The sequence below is a fragment of the Strongylocentrotus purpuratus genome, unplaced genomic scaffold (assembly GCF_000002235.5).
Source record: "Strongylocentrotus purpuratus isolate Spur 01 unplaced genomic scaffold, Spur_5.0 spur5_contig_810, whole genome shotgun sequence".
In the NCBI taxonomy this organism is placed as follows: Eukaryota; Metazoa; Echinodermata; class Echinoidea; order Camarodonta; family Strongylocentrotidae; genus Strongylocentrotus; species Strongylocentrotus purpuratus.
The window spans coordinates 387,841-409,094 of NW_022145514.1; the positions used below are offsets into that span (position 1 = coordinate 387,841).

At 36.0% G+C, this 21,254-nt stretch overlaps 1 protein-coding gene across 1 annotated transcript; it reads right to left on the reverse strand.

The window, feature by feature from the left end:
• Window positions 1–1,115: 1,115 nt before the first annotated feature.
• Window positions 1,116–20,055, reverse strand: LOC577794 (N-terminal EF-hand calcium-binding protein 1). Its single transcript, XM_030977809.1, has 11 exons — window positions 19,989–20,055; window positions 18,533–18,557; window positions 17,393–17,527; window positions 11,522–11,619; window positions 8,857–8,993; window positions 7,752–7,864; window positions 6,989–7,110; window positions 5,749–5,858; window positions 4,206–4,283; window positions 3,420–3,511; window positions 1,116–3,058 (listed from the first exon to the last, which is right to left on the reverse strand). Exons 1-11 carry the CDS (start codon window positions 20,016–20,018, stop codon window positions 3,033–3,035), a joined length of 966 nt encoding a protein of 321 aa, XP_030833669.1. The 5' UTR covers window positions 20,019–20,055; the 3' UTR covers window positions 1,116–3,032.
• Between the last annotated feature and the right edge of the window lie 1,199 nt (window positions 20,056–21,254).

Below are 21,254 nucleotides of genomic sequence, written 5' to 3' on the forward strand. Positions count from 1 at the left end.
TGCACAAATATATTAGAGTCAACTTTATCCCAGCAATTTGTAAACAATGACACTTTTGGTATTTATGTGTAATATGTTTGCCTTTTTGCAATTAGAAAGGAAAGTAATATTTGTATAATTTTGCAGAGAATCTTTATTTGATGGTTTCACATGTACATGTGGAAAATTTCCAATGAATACTGTATGTCTTATCTACTGATGACAACATTAATGAGATAGTATGATTGTATTTTGTAGTCACATTGCTATAAAATGATACTGGGATTATTCTTACTTCATCATGAGTTGTCAATTTATGACTGAAATTAAAAAAAATAGGTCAGTTATGATAAAGGTTAGAATGGACTTCTTCACTAGTACAATCATCTCCCAGAAATATTCTTGCCAAATAAATGTTTCGATGTGGCATGTTTGATCAAGAATTTGAGTATTCAGGGTCACCAATCTTTCCCAGTAGCTATTTCTAACCCTCAACTAGATTAACAAGCTTCGTGAATATTCAACATTTATAACAATTACAGAAGTTATAGAGATTGCTGCTATAAAATCAATAATGTACTTACAATACTTCATTTATGCATCCTTAAAATTCATTGTAATATCGGGTGTTTTTGTAAGTTTTTTGTAAGGTTGCAAATTTGAGTGTGTAAGTTTGTAACATTGTCTTCATATTCATCTGAGAATGCCCTACAATCAAATTTTTTAATATATTTTTGAACCTCCGAAAATTGGGGCAATATTTGTTCTAAGGGACAGAAATGTCACAAAGTAATGTATACAATCATGGTGGTTTGCCTAAAAAACAAAGATTTCTGTATTGGCATGAGCATTACATCTTTACCATATGCACTAGACCTATATCCATGTGATATGATTAAGACTGAGATGTATATATTACTCTCGTCTGTTGAACTGCTTCAATCATACGGTCTATTGTCAACTGCCATTCATGCTGGTAATATTGGTTATTTTTTATAATTATGTTGAATCTTGTATGAATATTAAATAAGAATATAGATATTTCTTTGAATGCGAGTTATTATTCTGTTACTACATGAATTGACACAAGTTCACTTGTGCTTACAATGTACGACAGAAGAAAAAAATACAGAGAGTAAAGATATCAACTGCTATCATTTAATAATAAATTTTAAAATACCTTTTATATTTAATAGTTACAGACATATTTCATCACACATAATAGTTACAGACACATCACAATAAAGCAGACACAAGTTCGTTACCTCCATAATGTACCTAATTTATCCTAAAGTGCTAAATTACAGGTGAAAGACATCTGAATATGAAGGATTAAAAGGAAAGTAATTGATTTTTATTACATAATGAAGATCAATGAAAGTTTAAAGTAGAATGAACTGTTTCAACAACAAACAAAAACCTTCAATACAAAAGATATACTCCAACCTTTCAGATACTGAACTGTATTGCTATTAATATGGATTGGAAATAATTATTTCACCTTATAAATACATGTATCAAGACTAGAACTCTTCTTTACAACTGAGCTTCAAAATAATTTTAAGTACTGGTTTGATATTGATGGATACGAAATTGATTATTCTAACAATTTATTTACCAAGACTAATTTCTGACGGAATAATTAAAACCTTTCATACTTTTACATAGTATGAGCCATTCCACATCAAAACTATATTAAAGGTAAAATAAAGAATCACACACTGCTACCATTATCTTTAATCTTTAAAGCACGTAGATCTAGTTTCTTGAAGCAAGAGCACTTGTTAGTTTCACATATACCTATACATATCGATACGCTACTTTACAAGTGAAATAATTATTTGTGCAGTATTGCGATGTACATACATTTTGTGCAATAAAAGACATACCTAATACACACTGGCGTTATCAACCCTAGTGTATTTCGAAATATTTACAAACGAGTACTATCAAAGTCAGATTTGTGCTTTACAGTTGCATCTGTATAGTACAAATCATAGAAAGCTAGACTAGAGTATCATACTGGCCCCCAAACCATACAAATAATGTACCGTAAATATATATCAAACCTATTAAAGGTATATATATATATATATATATATATATATACATGTATATGTCATACAAAAATCTTATTTTAAACATGCATGAACTTGTAATAATACAAAGAAATGCATGATAGGAAATTGATTTAAGCTACACTAGGCAAGGATGACTTTAAAGTATTATCTGACATTGCCCCCATATGGCCATTAGCAACTAAACTCTAGCAATTTAATTGGAGCACCCTGGTTTGAAAAGACTACCTACCGGTATATGATATAGTTGTGTATCAAATGTCACTTGCAGATGGTCCTCTTTATTTTTGTTCAAGATACCCATGTATGTAAACCATCAAAAGATAGAATGAATTCCTATCAAGGTTCATCAAAATAATCAAAACAAGGTGTAATCAAAACAAAATGTTAACGTGTATTGCTGCATATGAAAATGATAAAAAGTGAAGTCTCTGACTACAAGACACATGTAACTTCATTTGCATATTTCTAAGTATAAGCTCCAGAATGCAACTTCATTGAAACGTACTTTGGAGTATAAACACATGTACATACTTATTGGCATTTAACTATTCTACATAAACTTACACGAATAAATATTTCAAGTTATGTGTCAAAATTCCAGCCTGTTTTTACATATAACAATTTGGTCTTCTGTCCACTGTATGAAGATAAATATGTTTTACACACAGGATATAGATACACATCATAAAACAAAGGGGCAATTATAGTGCATATATGATTTTGTAATATCCCTACTTTTGTATACCATTAATACTTTAATTTTGTCTACAATGTTTAGCAATCTCTCTGATTTATATCACGTACCGGTATTTCAAAAAATGCCCTTTAGATATTCCATAATTTACAGATATACCGGTAAGGAGGAATATAATGACTGCTCAGTGTGAAGTATCATTCACCGTTTTTCTTTCATTTAATGCTGTTGATAATCAAAATATGCTGATGGCGTTTTTTTCATATGCTCACCAACATTTAATCTTGTGTCATGATCCATTTAGCTGCAATAAAGAAAGGGAGGAAAGAAATTATAAAATAATGATAACTTACTAATTAATGAGGATACCAGAAAGCTAGCAAGATTTCTTTTTACCATTGTATTTGAAAACAAGACTCTCGTTATGTAATTGCATGTTCACACTTTAACAGTCAAAATTTGACAGTCAGACAGTAAAAAAGAAAAGAAGAAAATTTGTATACACACGGGATGCTGTAGAAACAAATAGAAACAAAGTAGTGGCAAATAGTGGTTGGTAGGTTAGAGATCTAGAAAGAGAAAACTTGAAACAATTGTAATTTAATAGAGCTGTACAAAAATACAAGAGAAGATAAACTGTGTCCATGATCATCACATCAACTCACCTGGTATGGCCATGGATGAAAGCTGCTCCGGTCGATCCAATAGATCCACGTTCTCACGACGGAATATCTTAGAAGCATTACTTGCAAAATGGCTGCCAATGTGATAATGTAAAATTGAAAAGAAATCATGCATGCTGTGGATGATAGGATACTACCGGTACTGCCTTTTTGACTGATTCAATTCCGTTACTCCTCGAGCAGTACAATATACCTTCAACTGTGCTAAAATTCTAAAAATTTTCATCATTTTGACATTTTAGATCGATGGCCATCTAAAAAAAAAAAATTAGAACAATACAAGATAAGTTAACATTTGTTTGTCAGACTCAACTTGTAGAAGAGATATGTACATCTCTTACTTCAATATACATATCCATTGGCTTTGTTATTGTATATTAAAGCATAAGCTCTTACCTGTTTATATGCATGGAGAAGAAATGCATTTAAAAAAATACCCCTTTAAGCTACAGCAAATACCCCTTTGTTGATTTTACCCTACCAGTATGTACTATTAAAGTCCCACTGTACTTGCGCCCTCTATATAGCAAACAATGCCTTATCAGTGACCATTGGTCCCCCACGATCCTCTTTTTCACTTGATAATTGAGAGCTGATTTGATGAGATAACCACCTGTCAGTGACCATGAAGAGGGGCCTAATCCCTCCTGGCCAAATTAGTGCAGTGGAGCTTTAAGGGGTACTGGTAGTTGTTTAAAAGTAATTGTCTTGGGAAATAGTTGTCTAAAGGTTAATAATCTAGGTTTTATCTAAATCAACTGTACTCACGTTTTCCAGTCTTCCTCTGTCCCCCAGATCTCATAGATGACATAATGTGAGGTTCCAGCGAAGGCCCTTACACTCACACTGTCATGGAAACAGAGAACAACAATGAGAGACAGAGACCTTCATAATGCAACTAAAAGCTCCATTTCTCTCCAATAAAATATCCTCCTTAAAAAATTATTTGCACTTTCACAGCTATTTCTAAAGCAAGCTACAGAGGTTATTTGTCAATGTCATGTATTAATACCTATGACAAGGTTATTTTACCATGCAATCAAAATGCATATTTTGCCCAGTCCGGAAACTAGCAGTTCCAAGCGGGCAATATTTATATAATATTGGATGGCTTTGAGTGTGATACAAGCATACATTACTCAAGCTATGACAATATATTCTTGTATCACACAAAAACAAAGCCATATAATATTATATATATATATTATATATATGACTGAGCAATACGAAAACAATATTGATCAGTCATCCAGGTACTGCGCTAAAGATATTAAATGCACTGATTTACTGTACCACTAGGAACCCTAATATAGATAATATTCCCTGATATTTCCACTCTTCCAGGCTACGCCATTGACTTTGTGGACAAAAATTGTGATCAATATTGAGCTCACTACGTACTGGCTCCCATTAACATCCGGGACCTTCCAAGTAGCTGAATCGCCACAAATTTTGATCAGATGATCGTGCAGCGCGGAAGCAGGGTATAGTTACTGTACAGTAGGCCTATCCTTTCCTGATTTACAAAAGGATAGATAATAATTATGATATTGACTGGCTAATCTTTCGGGAGATACAAGGATATATTGCCCTTACTGGTATCTCCCTAAAGGCCAGTCAATATTATATAAATATTTTCTTCCTAAATACAGTTGGAGAGAATACCAGTGGTATTGCAGTACACAACACTGGTCATGGTCATGAACTGTTACAATCCATTTAGCTTGGCCGAAAATTCCTTGTAGCTTTAAGAGCTATCCTGAAATTCCAAAGTATGTTTATATTAATTTAAGGTAACACTAACCCTTGAGGTAAAATGCTCATTGTACCGACTACATGTACCACCTATAAACCCTCCATCAAAATAAATCTTCAAGGATAGAAAATAATCTTCCAATATGGAATTAATCTAAGACCTCTGCTTCACATTATAGCAAATTTAAATATCTAGGAAGTATAATATAAGTATAATGTAGTTCTAGTAATGATCATCAAATACAAATAACCCATCCATAAACGATGAATATTTAATCAAAAGAATTTGTGCATAATTTTATATTAGTATGTGTAATATTAACCACTGATATTCCCATATAACTCTCATCAAACTGATGCAATTATGTAAATTACCAACTGGTACAATGTGAAACCATTTGTAAACATCCAGTTGTTACATGTATAATGTGATCACAAAAACAAGTAAAATATATCAATTTCACTATCATTATACTTCCAGACAATACTACAATGAAAGAGTAAAACTTGTCCACTTGAAAACAAAACTTGAGAGTGATTTTGTTTGAATTCTTACGTAGTGCATCCGTCAACTTTCCCTGCTGCATCGACATAAGTCCTAAGGTTGCTGCGAAAATCCTTGTCCTTTTCATCAATGGCTGTAAACTTCCTGCTCACCAAGAAAGCCTGTTAAAAAGAACAAGGATATAAGCATTTACAGATACTTATATCAAATCATGATTGAGAACAAAATCAATCCTTTAAAAGAAGTAAATGTTGATAGAGTACTGGTCCCGTAATCCGGTGGCTCGAAACCAAATCGGTGCGCTTGTGCCCACTGGTAAGGCATTAATCCTCCTTACCAGGTCCCTCGGAGAGAACCTAAAGCTGTCGGTCTTCTGGTTGCTTACTAACAAGCATTAATTGCTTTCTTAGCTGTCAGGTAAAATAACCACCACTATATCAAATTTATCAGAAGTGTATACTCAGATGTTGTGTGTCCAGACAGGTTGTGTATCCGGACAGTTGATTTAGAACAGCAATTTGAAGAAGCTAGTATACAATAAAAATTTTATAAATATTCTACGACTTATGAATAAAGGACAAACATCCATGATGGATAGTGCTATTTGATGAATATGTTCCGCTAAATTTTAAGGCAAACAGAAGGCTGTATTAGCATTCAGACACCCAACTCCCCATTTATGTATTGGTGGATAATGTACAAAGATAGGTAGAAGACTTCTGTCAGAATTTTGTACTGTAATGGATTTGGTAAATCAATTCAAATTAGCAAGTTTGATAGCCAAATTAATCATGTGACAACTTTTTAAAGGCAACAATTCCTATTGACTGCAGTAGAGTTACAATATGGAATATTACTGTAATATAGCAACTGTAAGACCCATGTCTCACATTGTGATGAATTGCCGTTTGGTCTACGACCAGTTCGTCTACTACCCAATTAGTCTATTGCCATATGGTCTACACCCAGCCTGTCTGCTATCCACATGGTCTAATAATCATTTGATGATTATTGTCACATATGATCATTAAACCATATGGATAGTACACAAAAAGGGCATTAGACAAACTGGGAATTAGACTAAACGAGCAATAGACTATATGGGTAGTAGACTTATTGGAGATTAGACCAAATGGCAATTAACCAACCCCATATAATTATTTAAGTATCTTCTTCTTCTGGTATTCTTCAAAAGGCTAGGTAGCCTATCTATCTAGTATTTATTCTAGTAATTAAAATCAATACTATGATATTGATAAAGAAGTTTTTATTCATGACAAATTTCTCATACCAAGTTGGCCTTGCTTTCATCAGATACAATTTCCTCATCAACAGGATTGATCTTGACCTTCTGCTCAAGGCGGGTCAAAAGGCAAGCCAGTCGATTGACCTCAGAGGTCAGAGAGCTAATACCTGAAAATGAAGGGGAAAATATTTTTCATAAAGAGTCAATATTTTGTGTAAACAAGAATTGTTAGAGATTATACTGATTATCATCTGGTGTGTAAAAAGAGAAGTTTTTGTCTCTCGCTTATGTTTTTTTTCCTATTTCAATTTGAAAAATCAAGTTGACAAAATGACTTTGATTAACTGAAGAAAAAAATCATAATAGATATTTCAAATATGTGCTCGTAACTTGTGTTCTCAAGTCTCAACTGAAACCCAGGGATCATGAAATCTACAGAATTAGAATATGTAGAGCACCTTAGATAAATGACATGCACAAATTCTATGGGATCACACAAAAAATTGTTTAAAATAAGATGACTCTAAAGCAATAAATAATTAAAGAGAAAACAAAACTGTTAAATATAACTAATATTTTGATAATTGGTTACAGAAACAGAATCTTTGCATTAAATAGTTTGTCACTTTACACTCAATGAGATCAATGAAGAAACATCTATTAGTAAACTTATATCTGTTAACAATGGCACAGCCATAGAAGTTATATCAATTTCAGTCCTAATATTGCCAAGGGTGTCAACGGGTTCTAAAAAGTGGTGACACTTTGAGATAGGAGCGACTAAGGGGGGCACTGGGGGGGCACCTACCATCAGCTGGTACACTGGTCTGAGTGGATAGTTGACGTCTGGCCCTCCTGGCCACCCATCCTGCGGACGAACTGACCACTGGCTCAATGATGGCTACTTGAGATATTGGTGCCCTGCAAAGAATATAGAAATCACAGAATACATGTCTCTTAATTTGACCTAAAAGCACAAACAAATCACAAAGCTAGACTCAAGCTTGCCATAGTGGCCACTTCTGTAGAAAGACCAAAATCAAATGCAGCAATTTGTATCTTTTTCTTTTTTACACTGTACATGTATATAGTAAATTGCGAACAATAGCCATCACGCAACATCTACTAAAATCTGGTCATGCCAGAGCTCCTAAATGTGAGTTCATTGGTTGGACAATGGGTTAGCTAGAGCACATTTTTAAATTTTACTTGCCATATATTTGGTATTATACAACGCCTACTAAGATTCTTACAACCTCATTGGTCAATTATTGATCACATGACATGCACTAAAAGTACTGTTGAACAGCATCATTCTTCGGCCGTGCAATTCCGTTTGATCCTTTCGCACCATTGCACGCTGACGTCATTAACGATGTACAAAGTATATGGTGAGGTAAGTGACGTCACCGTGCAATGGTACCAATGGATCAAACGAAATTGCACTCCGCGTCACATTACACATAAAGGTTGGTAAGCATGGCGCATGGTACGCCCATGGTTTGAGGCCTGCTTAATAGTGCGCGCTCACTATCGGCAATTTCATAAATTGAAAACAAACAAAAAATCGCTGAGATTAAGGCCTAGGAAAACTGTTTTCAGCCTGTTAATGTCCGAGGTGTTGTATAAAACAAATAGTGAATGGTCTTTATTCGTGCAATGGAACAATATTTTGCATTCGGTGAAAGATGAGACGCTCTATTCAACTCGGCTGCGCCTCGTTGAATAGAGCGTCTCTTATCTTTCACCTCATGCAAAATCTTGTACCATTGCACTCATGGCCATTCACTATTTGTATAATATACACATACTATCCAATGCTTATTTCCTAGATTTGTACTTTTTTTCCCCACAATTACGACTGCACACACGAGAGACTGGTTCTAGATATGAAACTGATTTTGTCTAATAACCTGTCTGTCATTGCTTCTCTCTCCATGTGATCTGAGGCTGCATCAATGTTTCTCATCAATGAAGACAGCTGCCCCGACACCTCCTTCAGCAGGACGCGCACAGTGAACTGATCATCAAAAGACTTATCAGGATATACCTTCAAAATAGTTGAGAAAAAAGTTAAGAAAAAGGAATTCGTATCAACAAATCCTTTAATCGGTTGTGTTCCTTTTTTTCTTAAAATTTCACAATGAAAATATGGTGAACAGATCATCAAAGTTGGTAAATTTAATGAATACTGATTAAAATCACTGATCTTAAGCATGGCTTCTTTCTTTCTATCATTATTCTTTTTAAATAATGTTCATATTAAATAGTTTAAATCATCAACCCTACCATGAACAGGCAATTTTTAAAAGATGAGGGGGGGGGGTAACAAAAGGAGGTAAAACAAACTAGATGGAACTTCGACTGCACGCAGTCGAAAATGATGCCTCCGTCATAGAGCAATTTTACAAACCAAAACAGAAGAAATTTTTCAAATTCAAGTTCAATTGTAATCCATTAACAGGTTCTCAGAATATCGTGATTACAAGCAATTTCTCATATACATACATGTATATGACCCTTTGATCTTTGACCTCATGACCCTAAAATCTACTCAGTTCATTGGCTCTGCAAGATGTCCCGAGTTAAATAGTAATCCATCTGTCAGTTCTAATGAGAATGCGTTCACAAGTTATTTTTGCATACATAATGAGCCCATGACCTTTGACTTCATGACCCATGAATCTACTCAGTTCATTGGCTCTGCAAGATACATACATGATCAAAGTATGGCAGTAATCCATCAATTCTTAGGGTTAACTATGGATGAACATTTATCTTGGAAGAATCATTTAGATGTTGTATGCACTAAGTTGTCTCGAAGTGTAGGTGTCATTTTTAGATTGAAATTTATTTTACCTGAAAGAGTGCTGATAACATTATATAATAGTATTATTCTTCCTTATTTGACATATTGTAATGTTGCTTGGGGAAACACTTTTAAGTCATATCTTGATAAGTTAAGAGTATTGCAGAAGAAGGCAATAAGGCTTATTACTAATTCTAATTATAGACATCCAAGTTCTCCATTGTTCCTTCGATTAAGAATGTTACCACTAAGTGGACTTGTGTCAATCAATTGCGTATTGTTTATGTATAAACTTCAGTTTATGCCTCATGAATGTACGTTAAAAGATTTATTCCGTAAAAACTCACAAATTCATAATTATAATACACGTCAAAGGGGTCTTATTCATCAGCCTTTTGCAAGAACAAATATCACTCTGACCTCTTTCCATATCTCTTGCATCAAAGAATGGAACAGTTTGCCTGATGATATACAATATAGTACAACTCTTTCTAGGTTTAGAAGGTTATCTAAAACGTACCTACTTGGAAAACTGACATAATTTCTACTTTGTATCTTAATAATTCCTCATTTTCAAATGCTTATAGACCACTAAGGACTGTGTGTGTGTGTGTTTGTGTGTGTGGTGGTGCGCGCGTGTGTGTGAATATTTTTGTGTGTTCTATATTCTGTAGCTTAGTTTGTTTTCATCCCTTGTATGAACATTACATTCTTTTTATTCACCTTGCCATATCGTTAATGTATGTATTTTGTTGACTATAGGGCCCCGCTCACAAGCTTAGCTTCTACAGGGGTCCTAAAACCATTCACTTAATGATGTACTATTACCAGTCTCTTTTTCATGTAAAAGATTATATCATGTTTTGTGTGGTTTTGAATAAATGAACTTGAACTTGAACTTGAATCTGTTCTAATGAGAATGCGATCACAAGCTATTTTTGCATACATAATGAGCCGCATGACCTTTGACCTTGACCTCATGACCCCAAAATCTAATCAGTTCATCGGCTCTGCAAGATACATACATGACCAAAGTTTGGCAGGAATCCATCAATCGGTTCTTCAGATAACGCGATCACGAGCTGTTTTTGCATACATAATGAGCCCTGTGACCTTTGACCTCGTGACCCCAAAATCTAATCAGTTCATCGGCTCTGCAAGTAACATACATGACCTAAGTTTGGCAGGAATCCATCAATCGGTTCTTGAGATAATGCGATCACGAGCTGTTTTTGCATACATAATGACCCCTGTGACCTGTGACCTTTAACCTCGTAACCCCAAAATCTAATCAGTTCATCGGCTCTGCAAGATACATACATGATCAAAGTTTGGCAGGAATCCATCAATCGGTTCTTCAGATAATGCGATCACGAGCTGTTTTTGCATACATAATGAGCCCTGTGACCTTTGACCTTTGACCTTGTGACCCCAAAATCTAATCAGTTCATCGGCTCTGCAAGATACATACATGACTAAAGTTTGGCAGGAATCCATCAGTCGGTTCTTCAGATAACGCGATCACAAGAACGGGACGTACGGACGTACGGACGGACGGACGGACAACCCGAAAACATAATGCCTCCGGCTACTTCGTAACGGAGGCATAAAAAAACACAGGTGTGGACAACAATGTCCCTCATGCATACTCCCTGATATATAAGCAACATAATGCATCAGCATTTATCAGGTCAATATATCTGATTGTATTTTGATTTTGCCTCATTTCTTTGTATGCATGTTGTATGAACTAAATCCTCCAGACCCACCTGTGATGTTTGCTGTAGTGCTGAGGAAACAAATACTGACATGTCCTCCACTCCCCCAAAGATCTCTTTGAATGGTCCCAGGTGAGCTGAGAAATATTCTGAAGATCGAAGGTGGAAAAAATTGGCAAACATAAAAACACCAAGAAGCAGGAGGATTACTCAGTACTAGGGCCCGATAATCGGAAAAAGCAACATACGAATCTGGCTGAATCAACAAATTTTTAAATAGTCTACTCATACTTTGTTTTATCAATTGCTCTTTTTGTGCAATATTCGAAACTGTCCCTAAACATACTTAGATAAATTTTGAAGGCTAAATAAGAAGATAAGATAATGGGTGATTTTTTTTCAGTAAAAAGAAACAACATTAACTATACTCTCTTGAATGAGATGGACGTGTTTTTCGCGAGCTCCTGAAAAATGCACTTTTCTGCAGCCAAATAATGGACTCAAGGAAACTTTTTATACCAAACTGACGACGAAAGGACAGTGGTGAGATTTGTGTAATTCATTTTTCACAAATTTTTAGACTTTTAAAGATTTTGGCCATTTTATGCTGTTATTTTGGTCAATTTTTTAAATATTTATTTTCTTGATTTTTGAACATTAAGCGCAATATAAACACTTTACGCAGAATTCATCTTGGATACAGCGCAAGTGAGCGCAAAGATACAACGCAAGTGTGCGCTAGTGAGTTATCTCAGTATATTACGCACTGATGTTAACGCAGTACTTTTCAGCAAACAGGTGAACAATTATTTTAAATGACGTCACAATGACCATCGTTAACGTAAGAAGTCTCCGTGTGAAGGAACTCAAAGCTGAACTGCAGAAACGTGGTCTAAATAAAAATGGTGTAAAAGAAACTTTGGTTAATAGGCTGCAAAGTGCAATCAATGACAATATCCATCAAGCGAGTAATGACAAAAGAAATCAGGAGACGAATACTGAGCAAGCTGATCTCTATGACCTATTCAATCTAGTTTTGTCGTCAGTTAATGAACTAGCCGACAGGCTTATCCATCTTGAAGCTAAGTTCGATAGTGCTGATCTGGTAAAGGAGAAAACAGATCTCAATGAGATAGTGGGAACTATCTCAAGAGTTGTTTATACCGTCCCGACGAAGAATAGGTTCGATGTCCTTACGGATAATCATGTCACTGATGCTGAGCCTGCTACTTCGATGTCGACTAGTGACCAGATGAAAGAGTACCGAGATGGGCATCGCCAGCGCCGCTTATCTGAGCTACATGAATCTGTCCTTGAAGGCACAGACGTCGAGCCTCCTACTCCGATGTCGTGGAGCGACCAGATGAAACAGTACCGAGATGGGCATCGCCAGCGCCGCCTGTTGGAGGTACCTGCTGCTGTTTTCGAAGGCATTGACGCAAAGCCTTCGACTTCGATGTCGACGAGCGACCAAACCAATGAGTTCCGACAAGGGCATCGCCAACGCCGCTTGTCTGAGCTACCAGATGTTGTCATCGAAGGCGACTCGATGATCAAGCACATCGAGGGCCGACTCCTGAGCCGAAAACATCGAGTAGTCTGCCATCCGAACCCAGGGGCAACGGTGGCTGATATCTCCTCTAAGAAGGCTACTGAGGGTGTAAAGGCGAAAGGAGACGTCATTCTACATGTCGGGTCAAATGACTTGTCGAAAGGTAATGGTAGTACATCAACCGCCAATGACATCATAGCATTAGCAGACGTGATTGCAGCGAAAGGCTGTGATGTATGCTTGTCTGGTGTTATACACCGCAGATGGGAATCGGTTCACCAGAGGCGCAGTGTCGATGGGGTTAATGGGCGATTGAGAAGAGCTGCCCGTGAAAGGAGATGGGGTTTCGTTGACAATGACAACATAGGTGACAGGCACCTTGGCAGAGATGGGGTCCACATCAATAAGGCAGGACAAGCTGTTCTTGCCTCTAATCTACGCCACTTTATTGAGCGACCTCGAGGGCCACCTACACCTACTCAGCAAACGTCCTACGCTGAAGTTGTTGGATCTTCAACGCAGGATTTCGAGATGATTGCTCCGAGAGGGAGGCTAAAGTCTGCACCTGCTCTTCCAATGTTTCCACTGACAAAAGCTCAACAGGGGTGGAACGAGCATCTACGTCTCGTCATGGCAACATGCAGTTAAACTCTGTCTCTGGTACTGACATACTACATCATAATCTTCAGGATCAATCTCATGAACTGAATAAGAGTAACATTAAACAGTTGGAAGGTGGTTCAGTTCCTCCGTTTAGAAACAGGGGCTTAAAATTTGCCCATTTGAATATTCATAGCTTAGTTGCTAAGATTGACGAACTTAGATTACTTCTGAGAAATGCATCATTTGATGTTATTGGTTTAAATGAAACATTTTGCGACTCCATGATTGATGATTCTGAATTGTATATAGATGATTATATTTTATTACGTAGAGACCGTACGAGACATGGTGGTGGTGTGGCTGTATATATATCCAAGAGGTTTAATTATAAAAGAAGGGATGATTTGATTTCTTCTACTTTAGAATGCCTTTGGTTTGAATTGCATTATCCAAATAAGTCTCCCATCCTGGTTGGAGAGTTTTACAGACCTCCAAATTCTCACGTTGATTTCTTTGAAGAATTAGACGGAAATTTGGACTCTGCTCTCTCGGAAGATATGAGCTGTATTATTTTAGGTGATTTCAATTGTGATTGTATGCCACACCAACTTGATCTGAATGCTGAAAAGTTAATGTTTTATACAAATATGTACGGGTTAAGTCAGCTAATTGATACTGCCACAAGAGTTACAAATACCTCTTCTACTTTAATTGATTTGATATTTGTATCAGACAAGGAACTTTACAATGAATGGGGAATATTTGAAACTAGCATAAGTGATCATTATTTGGTGTATACGGTTCGCGATTTTAGTGCAAAGATCCATAACAAATCCGAATACGCAGAATTTCGCTCGTTTAAAAATCTTGACGAGGAGAAATTTTACAGTGAATTGAGAAGTACTCCTTGGCAGGTCATAAAAGATATAGATAATGTTGATGTTGCGTGGGATATGTGGTTGACTCTATTCAATAATATAATCAACAAGCACATACCAGTATGTAAAAAGCGGATAAGAAAAAAGGCATGTCCATGGATATCTGACGAGATTGTTAAGCTTATGACGGAACGTGATAAAGTTCTCAAAGCTGCTAAAGCTAACAAAAGTGATGATCTTTGGGACACCTACAAATATCTAAAGAATAAAGTTATTCATCTCATGAGGAGAAGAAAAAGAGAATATAATGCAGACCAGATCTCGCAAAATCATAACAATAGTAAGCAAATGTGGAGATGTTTGAGAAACCTTGTGCCTAAGTCATTACCTATATCTCCCAATAGCATAAATGTTGATGGTGCTAATGTGTCAGACAATGCAAATATTGCTGAAGCTTTTAATGACTTTTTCATTTCTAATGCTACTAAGATTACAAAGGACCTGCGAAGGAATAAGTCTCAACTGAGAGTAGACGAGGACAATAATATTGGTCCAACTCATTCGCAATTTAATTTGAATTTGATTACTGAGGATTTTGTATTGAAACAGATTGATAATCTGAGTATAGATAAAGCAACTGGTGAAGATCACGTCAGCTGTAAACTTTTAAAGATGACGAAGAATTTTATCGCAGAGTCTCTTTGTGATATCATTAACAAATCCCTGTCTACAGGAGTTGTTCCACGTGAATGGAAAAAGGCTCGGGTAGTACCAATATTCAAATCTGGAGATATTTCTTCTTTGAATAATTACCGTCCCATTTCGATATTACCTATCGTGAGTAAAATTATAGAAAGGGCCGTCCACCAACAACTCAGTGAATTCTTGGACGTGAATAAATTATTACACCCTAATCAGTCTGGTTTTAGACCTAAACATTCAACAGCTACTGCCCTTGCAAAACTTGTAAATCAATGGTCGTTGAATATTGATAACAAAGAAATTTCTGGAGTTGCCTTCATAGATCTTCGTAAGGCTTTTGATACTGTTGACCATGAGCTACTTCTACATAAACTAGCTTGTATAGGTTGTAGTAATAGGACTATTTATTGGTTCAAATCATATTTAGGGGATCGACAACAAGTGACCCAATTCAAAGGAGCCAAGTCGCATCCATCAACCATCAAATTAGGTGTGCCACAAGGTTCAATTCTTGGTCCCCTTTTATTTTCAATATATGTTAATAGTCTACCTGAATGTACTCCTGAAGGTATCATAGATATGTATGCTGACGATACGACACTTACCGTCAGTGCAAATGATGCAACTGTTGTGGAAGAAAAATTAACTGTTGCGTTAAACAGAGTCATGGCATGGATTAAGGAAAATCGTCTTGTTCTTAACACTGAAAAAACTTGTGTCATGTTAATAGGCTCTCCTGCTAATCTCAAGAAAATTGAATCTTTCACCATTTCATTAAACGGCAATTTGATCAAAAGAGTTCAATTCACCAAATGCCTAGGACTTTTGATAGATGAAGAATTGAAATGGTCTAAACAAATCGAAAACGTAAGTAAACTTACCCAGAAAAACATTAGCATGATAAAGAGAGCAAAGAGTTTTTTGCCTCAAAAATCCTTAAAGTTACTTTATAACAGTCTAGTGTTGCCACGATTAGATTACTGCTCTGTTGTATGGTCGAACCGATTTCATTCTCATACAACTAAGCTGCAAAAAATTCAAAAGAGGGCCGCAAGAATAATATTGAACAAGACATATGACACACCGTCGGCTGATTTGTTCACAAGTCTTAAATGGATGACACTAGACAAGCGGTTTGAGTTAAGTCGCGTTATGATGATATATAAATGCGTTCATAACTTAGCACCCTCTTACCTTCAGGTAGGCTTAATCAATCCTAATGATGTACATGAGCATCATACAAGGCAAATAGACAGTGGATGTTTACGTGTGCCTAGATTTCACACTGATTGTTATAAGTGTAGCCCAATTGTTTCTTCCATATTTGAATGGAATAAGCTAGATAATTCGTTGAGAACGGCTTCCTCTGTCAATTCATTTAAGAGATTGTTTAAACAAAGTTGTAATTTGTGAATAGCTCAGCCGTACATACACTACGTGCATGTTCTGTAATATTTACATGTCTTATTCACATAATTGCGACTTAATTAATATTTTCCTATTGACATTACTGCTTACTAAGTTAATGATATATGTTAATTTTGCAAACGAGTATTATTTTTGTAACTGTTCTGTATAAATGTTATAAACGATGTAAATATGTTCATTCAGGGCCCCATGGAAGACCACTACTTGCTGGTGAATGGGCTACCCTGTCAAAAGATCAGAAATAAATAAAAATAAATAAAATAAATAAAAAACTTGTTGTTATTGGCAAAATTAAAACATTGAACCCTTTGTAATCATTGGATTAAGCGAGAATGGTAGTGAAAATATTAAATGCATTATTTCCCTGACGCCGGGGTCCATATTTCTTCAGTACATGTTACTAAAGCCAAGTGATGTATGATTCCCAAGATGCAATCACAATTTGCTTTGATGGCAATGACTAGAAATTTCTATAGCTTTAATTCATCACAATTAATGGTTACAAGTACAAGCAACAGCGTTCTTATCATCAATAAATCTAGCTATTATCATTCTTATTTTCTGTTGTCACAAGATAATTTTAGATGATATAATCAAATTTTATTTACAATACAGTATTAAAAAACAAAAGAAATACTAAAATACTTGTGACAGTGACGGTGTGTATCTAATTAATCTCCTCTTCACCCGAGAGTATTATGCTCATGCGCATAATTAACATACATGGATATTTATAAGGTTGGTAACACTGTTCCTTACCACAGAGCTCCCCGACATCAATGTTATTGGTGTTGTGTGTGTCTATCTTATTGAATAACTCTTCCAGCTCATCTGCAGTCAGTATGCCATCCCCAAAGTAAGATTTGAATTCCTCCAGCGAGAGGCAATTATCATCTACACCAATTGCAACAGAGAACAGAGAAGTATTGTAGAAGAGAGGTAATAATAATAATAATAATAATAATAATAATAATAATAATAATAATATTAATAATAACAATAATAACAACAATAATAATAATAATAACAATAACAATACAGTAGGCTTGTGGTTGCACCATGTGAGAGAGGGAGAGGATTGGGGAGTCCTGAAAAGGACTCTCGGTAATCTTTCTTTCTTGAGTGTGTGTAGTCCTGAAAAGGACTGTTGGTATAGTCTTTTAAAAAGACTGTTTGTTATCTTTCTTAGCTTATAATTCTAAGGAGAACTATAGCGCCGGTTGGAGAGGATGGGTGGTACAAAGAATGGCTCGATATTTCAAACAGGTTGACTATCCATCGTCAGGAGTGATAATAACATTGATCATAATACTAATAATAATATTAATAGAAATAAATAAAAGATAATTATGATACAATTAATCCACATATACATTTTGCATAACATGTAAACGTTTCTCTATGCACTACACAAGCAAAATGTAAAAGATGACAACCTTAGAGTGCACACACCAGTAAAAAGCTCATTGTCATTTAAGAATTGTCATATGACTACATCTTTGCAACATCAGCTAGAGCTTATCCCAATTTAAGGAGAGAAATGCTGATATACAAAGGATGGACATAAAAAATTGGACTATTTAATGATTATTTTAACTTTAAATTTTAAATATTGTACAATGCACTTATATTATTTTATGAATCACAAGTGCTTCTTATATATGTAATGCATTTATGAATTGGTAAGAAAAATCAAAATATGTAGATATAGTTATTCTTACAGTACACAGATTCATGATGCAGTTTTTATCAATAGAAAACACTCAAGCTTTTGAATTAAGGGTAACAGTATTGCCATTTTCAAAATTCTTTCATTTGCTTCATAAGTTAACATGAGAATGCAAAAAAAGGGTAAAAAATAATGATTTATATTATCTTCCCACGTCTCAGTTTTCTTACCATTTTTATCAGCCCTTCTGAACACCTGCAAAAAAAGAAGAGAAATGTGATTATAACATCAGTAGCTTTTTTTGCCTTCAATATCATCAAAAAGACAATAGCATACATTTATAGTCGATATCAATAATTCAATATAAAGTAAAGGAGGGGGTTTTCGACCACTTAAGACAAAATCCTATTTTTGGGACTCTTTACTTCCTATTTATTATCATTTCTTGTTTAAATCATGAAGCAAATGTTCTTATTATTTAAACAAAAAAAAAATCCCAGAAAAAAATCATGAATTGCCATGACAATATTCATTTCAATTTTCACTGTTTCTTGAGTTTTTGACCGCATGTACAAAGTCAATAGGAAGCGCGTGCACGCGCCACATGTTTCCGCGCTGTTCTATAGCACTAGCGGGTTATCCCCGGTGCTCGCCATGTCGAAAACTAGCACTGCGTTAATCGGAAATTGGAATCTGAATTAGACAGAGATATCGTGTGTGCATTGCTGTTTCCGGCTGCATTGATTTAATACATGCGCTGAGATACTTTTGAGCTTGCGACTCGCACAAAATTGGGCTCTAAATCTGAAAAATACTTGAAATAAAGCTCATTTTATGGTACCCATATTTCTTACAGACACGGGTAAGATACTCAATTTTTTCAGATTTTTTCAAATTACATCGCTAAAATGCGATATTTTAGGATATTATATTTTCCATTGCAAATGTGGTTCTTCAGTGACGCTGACATGGTATGGTATGTGTGGGATATGTGATATGATATTATGCGATGTATTTTAAAGGGATTTTACCATGCATCCAACCAATCGGCCGAAAACTGGAGATGGTCGATTACCCCGTCCTTTACTCTAGGTCTACATTTATTTTAATATTTGTTAAACCAATACCTATAGACCGCTGCTCAATAAGTCTTCTTGCAAACTTCAAATTTATCTTGGCGAAAGCGAGAATTGTGCAATACAAGACAAGTGGTAGCAATCTGGCAATAGGATCGATAGATACTGGATCTGGATTTTTAAATCTCTGTATTTGTCACTATTTAATTTGTTTGTTTTGTAATAATTAGTACTGAAAGTCACCATCATTTACTTAAAGTCTTGAATACATAACAACAACAAAAAGTAACTATGAAAAGTAAAACAGACAACAATAGTACACGGAAACTAGACCGAAACTAAAGCCTAGTCTATGTAATAATGTATCTCGAACTCAGCTCCACCAGGGAGCTCCGCGATCCGCCGCCGAAAACACCTTCGGAATTCGGAGCTCCCTGGCCTGGAGCTAGCTTGGAGTTAATGTATCTCAGGTTCTACCCAAACAAACACAAAAGAATGCATGTAGGACTGAAGCCATCACCAGAAGTTATATTTCATGCCATTTTTACAGTTTTTATGGAAAAGCTCAAGTTAATGAATTTCTCAATATCTGCTAGACTGTTATACTTACATCTTGGAAAACAGTCATCCCTTTCTCCATGATGACAATGAAATGAAATACGAAGGATTAGCAGCACAACAATGAAATTGAGTGACACAAAAAGGGGCGTGGTCCGGTTGATCCCATGAAAACACGTCCCAGCCAGCGCCAGTCGATATCGAGATACGCCTGCCAGGCCGCGCAAGTTGGGGTGCTTGCGGTTCAGGGGCCGCATGTTAAAAATTGTACCAATTTAATAATAATAATAATAATAATAATGATTCTGACAATGGAAATAAGAAGAACTTAGAAGAATTAAGAATGATAATAATAACAATAATACTATTGATAATAATAATTATAATAATGATACAAGCGCCGTACTAGCCAGGATTTCATTTTAGTGAGCACGCAAAGTGTACCAATTTAATAATAATAATAATAATAATGATTCTGACAATGGAAATAAGAAGAACTTAGAAGAATTAAGAATGATTATAATAATAATAACAATAATAATATTGATAATTATAATTATAATAATGATACAAGCGCCGCGTAGCCAGGATTTCATTTTAGTGAGCACGGCTGAGCACGCAAAGCGTGCGAATCACTTAAAGAGCGCGTAGCGCGCTCCCTAGGGGGGGGGGGGGGGGGGGTGCAGGGAGGGGGAGTTTCCCCCCTCCCTTGCGAATTAGCGCGAAAGCTTTGAAAGAAAACGATTCGTTGTACCTTTCTCGACTCATAATCCTCGTCTGACTTCAGTCCGCCCCTCCTGCGCACAGCGCGGAATTAAGCTTCGACGTATTATTAGACAAAGAAGACGATTCGTTGTACGCGTACTTTCTCGACCCTACGGATTCCTCTTTGAAGTTTCATTAAATTATTAGAGAAAGAAGACTACTCGATCGAAGTACCGTTCTCGACTCTTGATCCCGTCTGAATTCAGCCCCCCCCCCCCTCCACCTGCGCGAAGCGCGGAAGCTTTGACGTATTATTAGACAAAGAAGACGATTCGTGGTACCTTTCCCGACCCTTACTTAATCCTTATCTGTATTCAGTCCCCCTCTGTCGAAGCGCGGAAGCTTTGACGTTTCATTAAATTATCAGAGCAAGAAGACGATTCGTTGTACCGTTCTCGACTCCTTTTCCCTTTTTCTTCCTACTTCCTCTTACTTTCTTTCTTCTCTTTCTGTCTCTTTTTTTTTGGGCCGGCGTTTTTTTTTTTTGGGGGGGGGGGGGCGACCGCCCCCACCGCCCCCCCCCCCCCCCTGGCTACGCGCCTGTAATGATAAT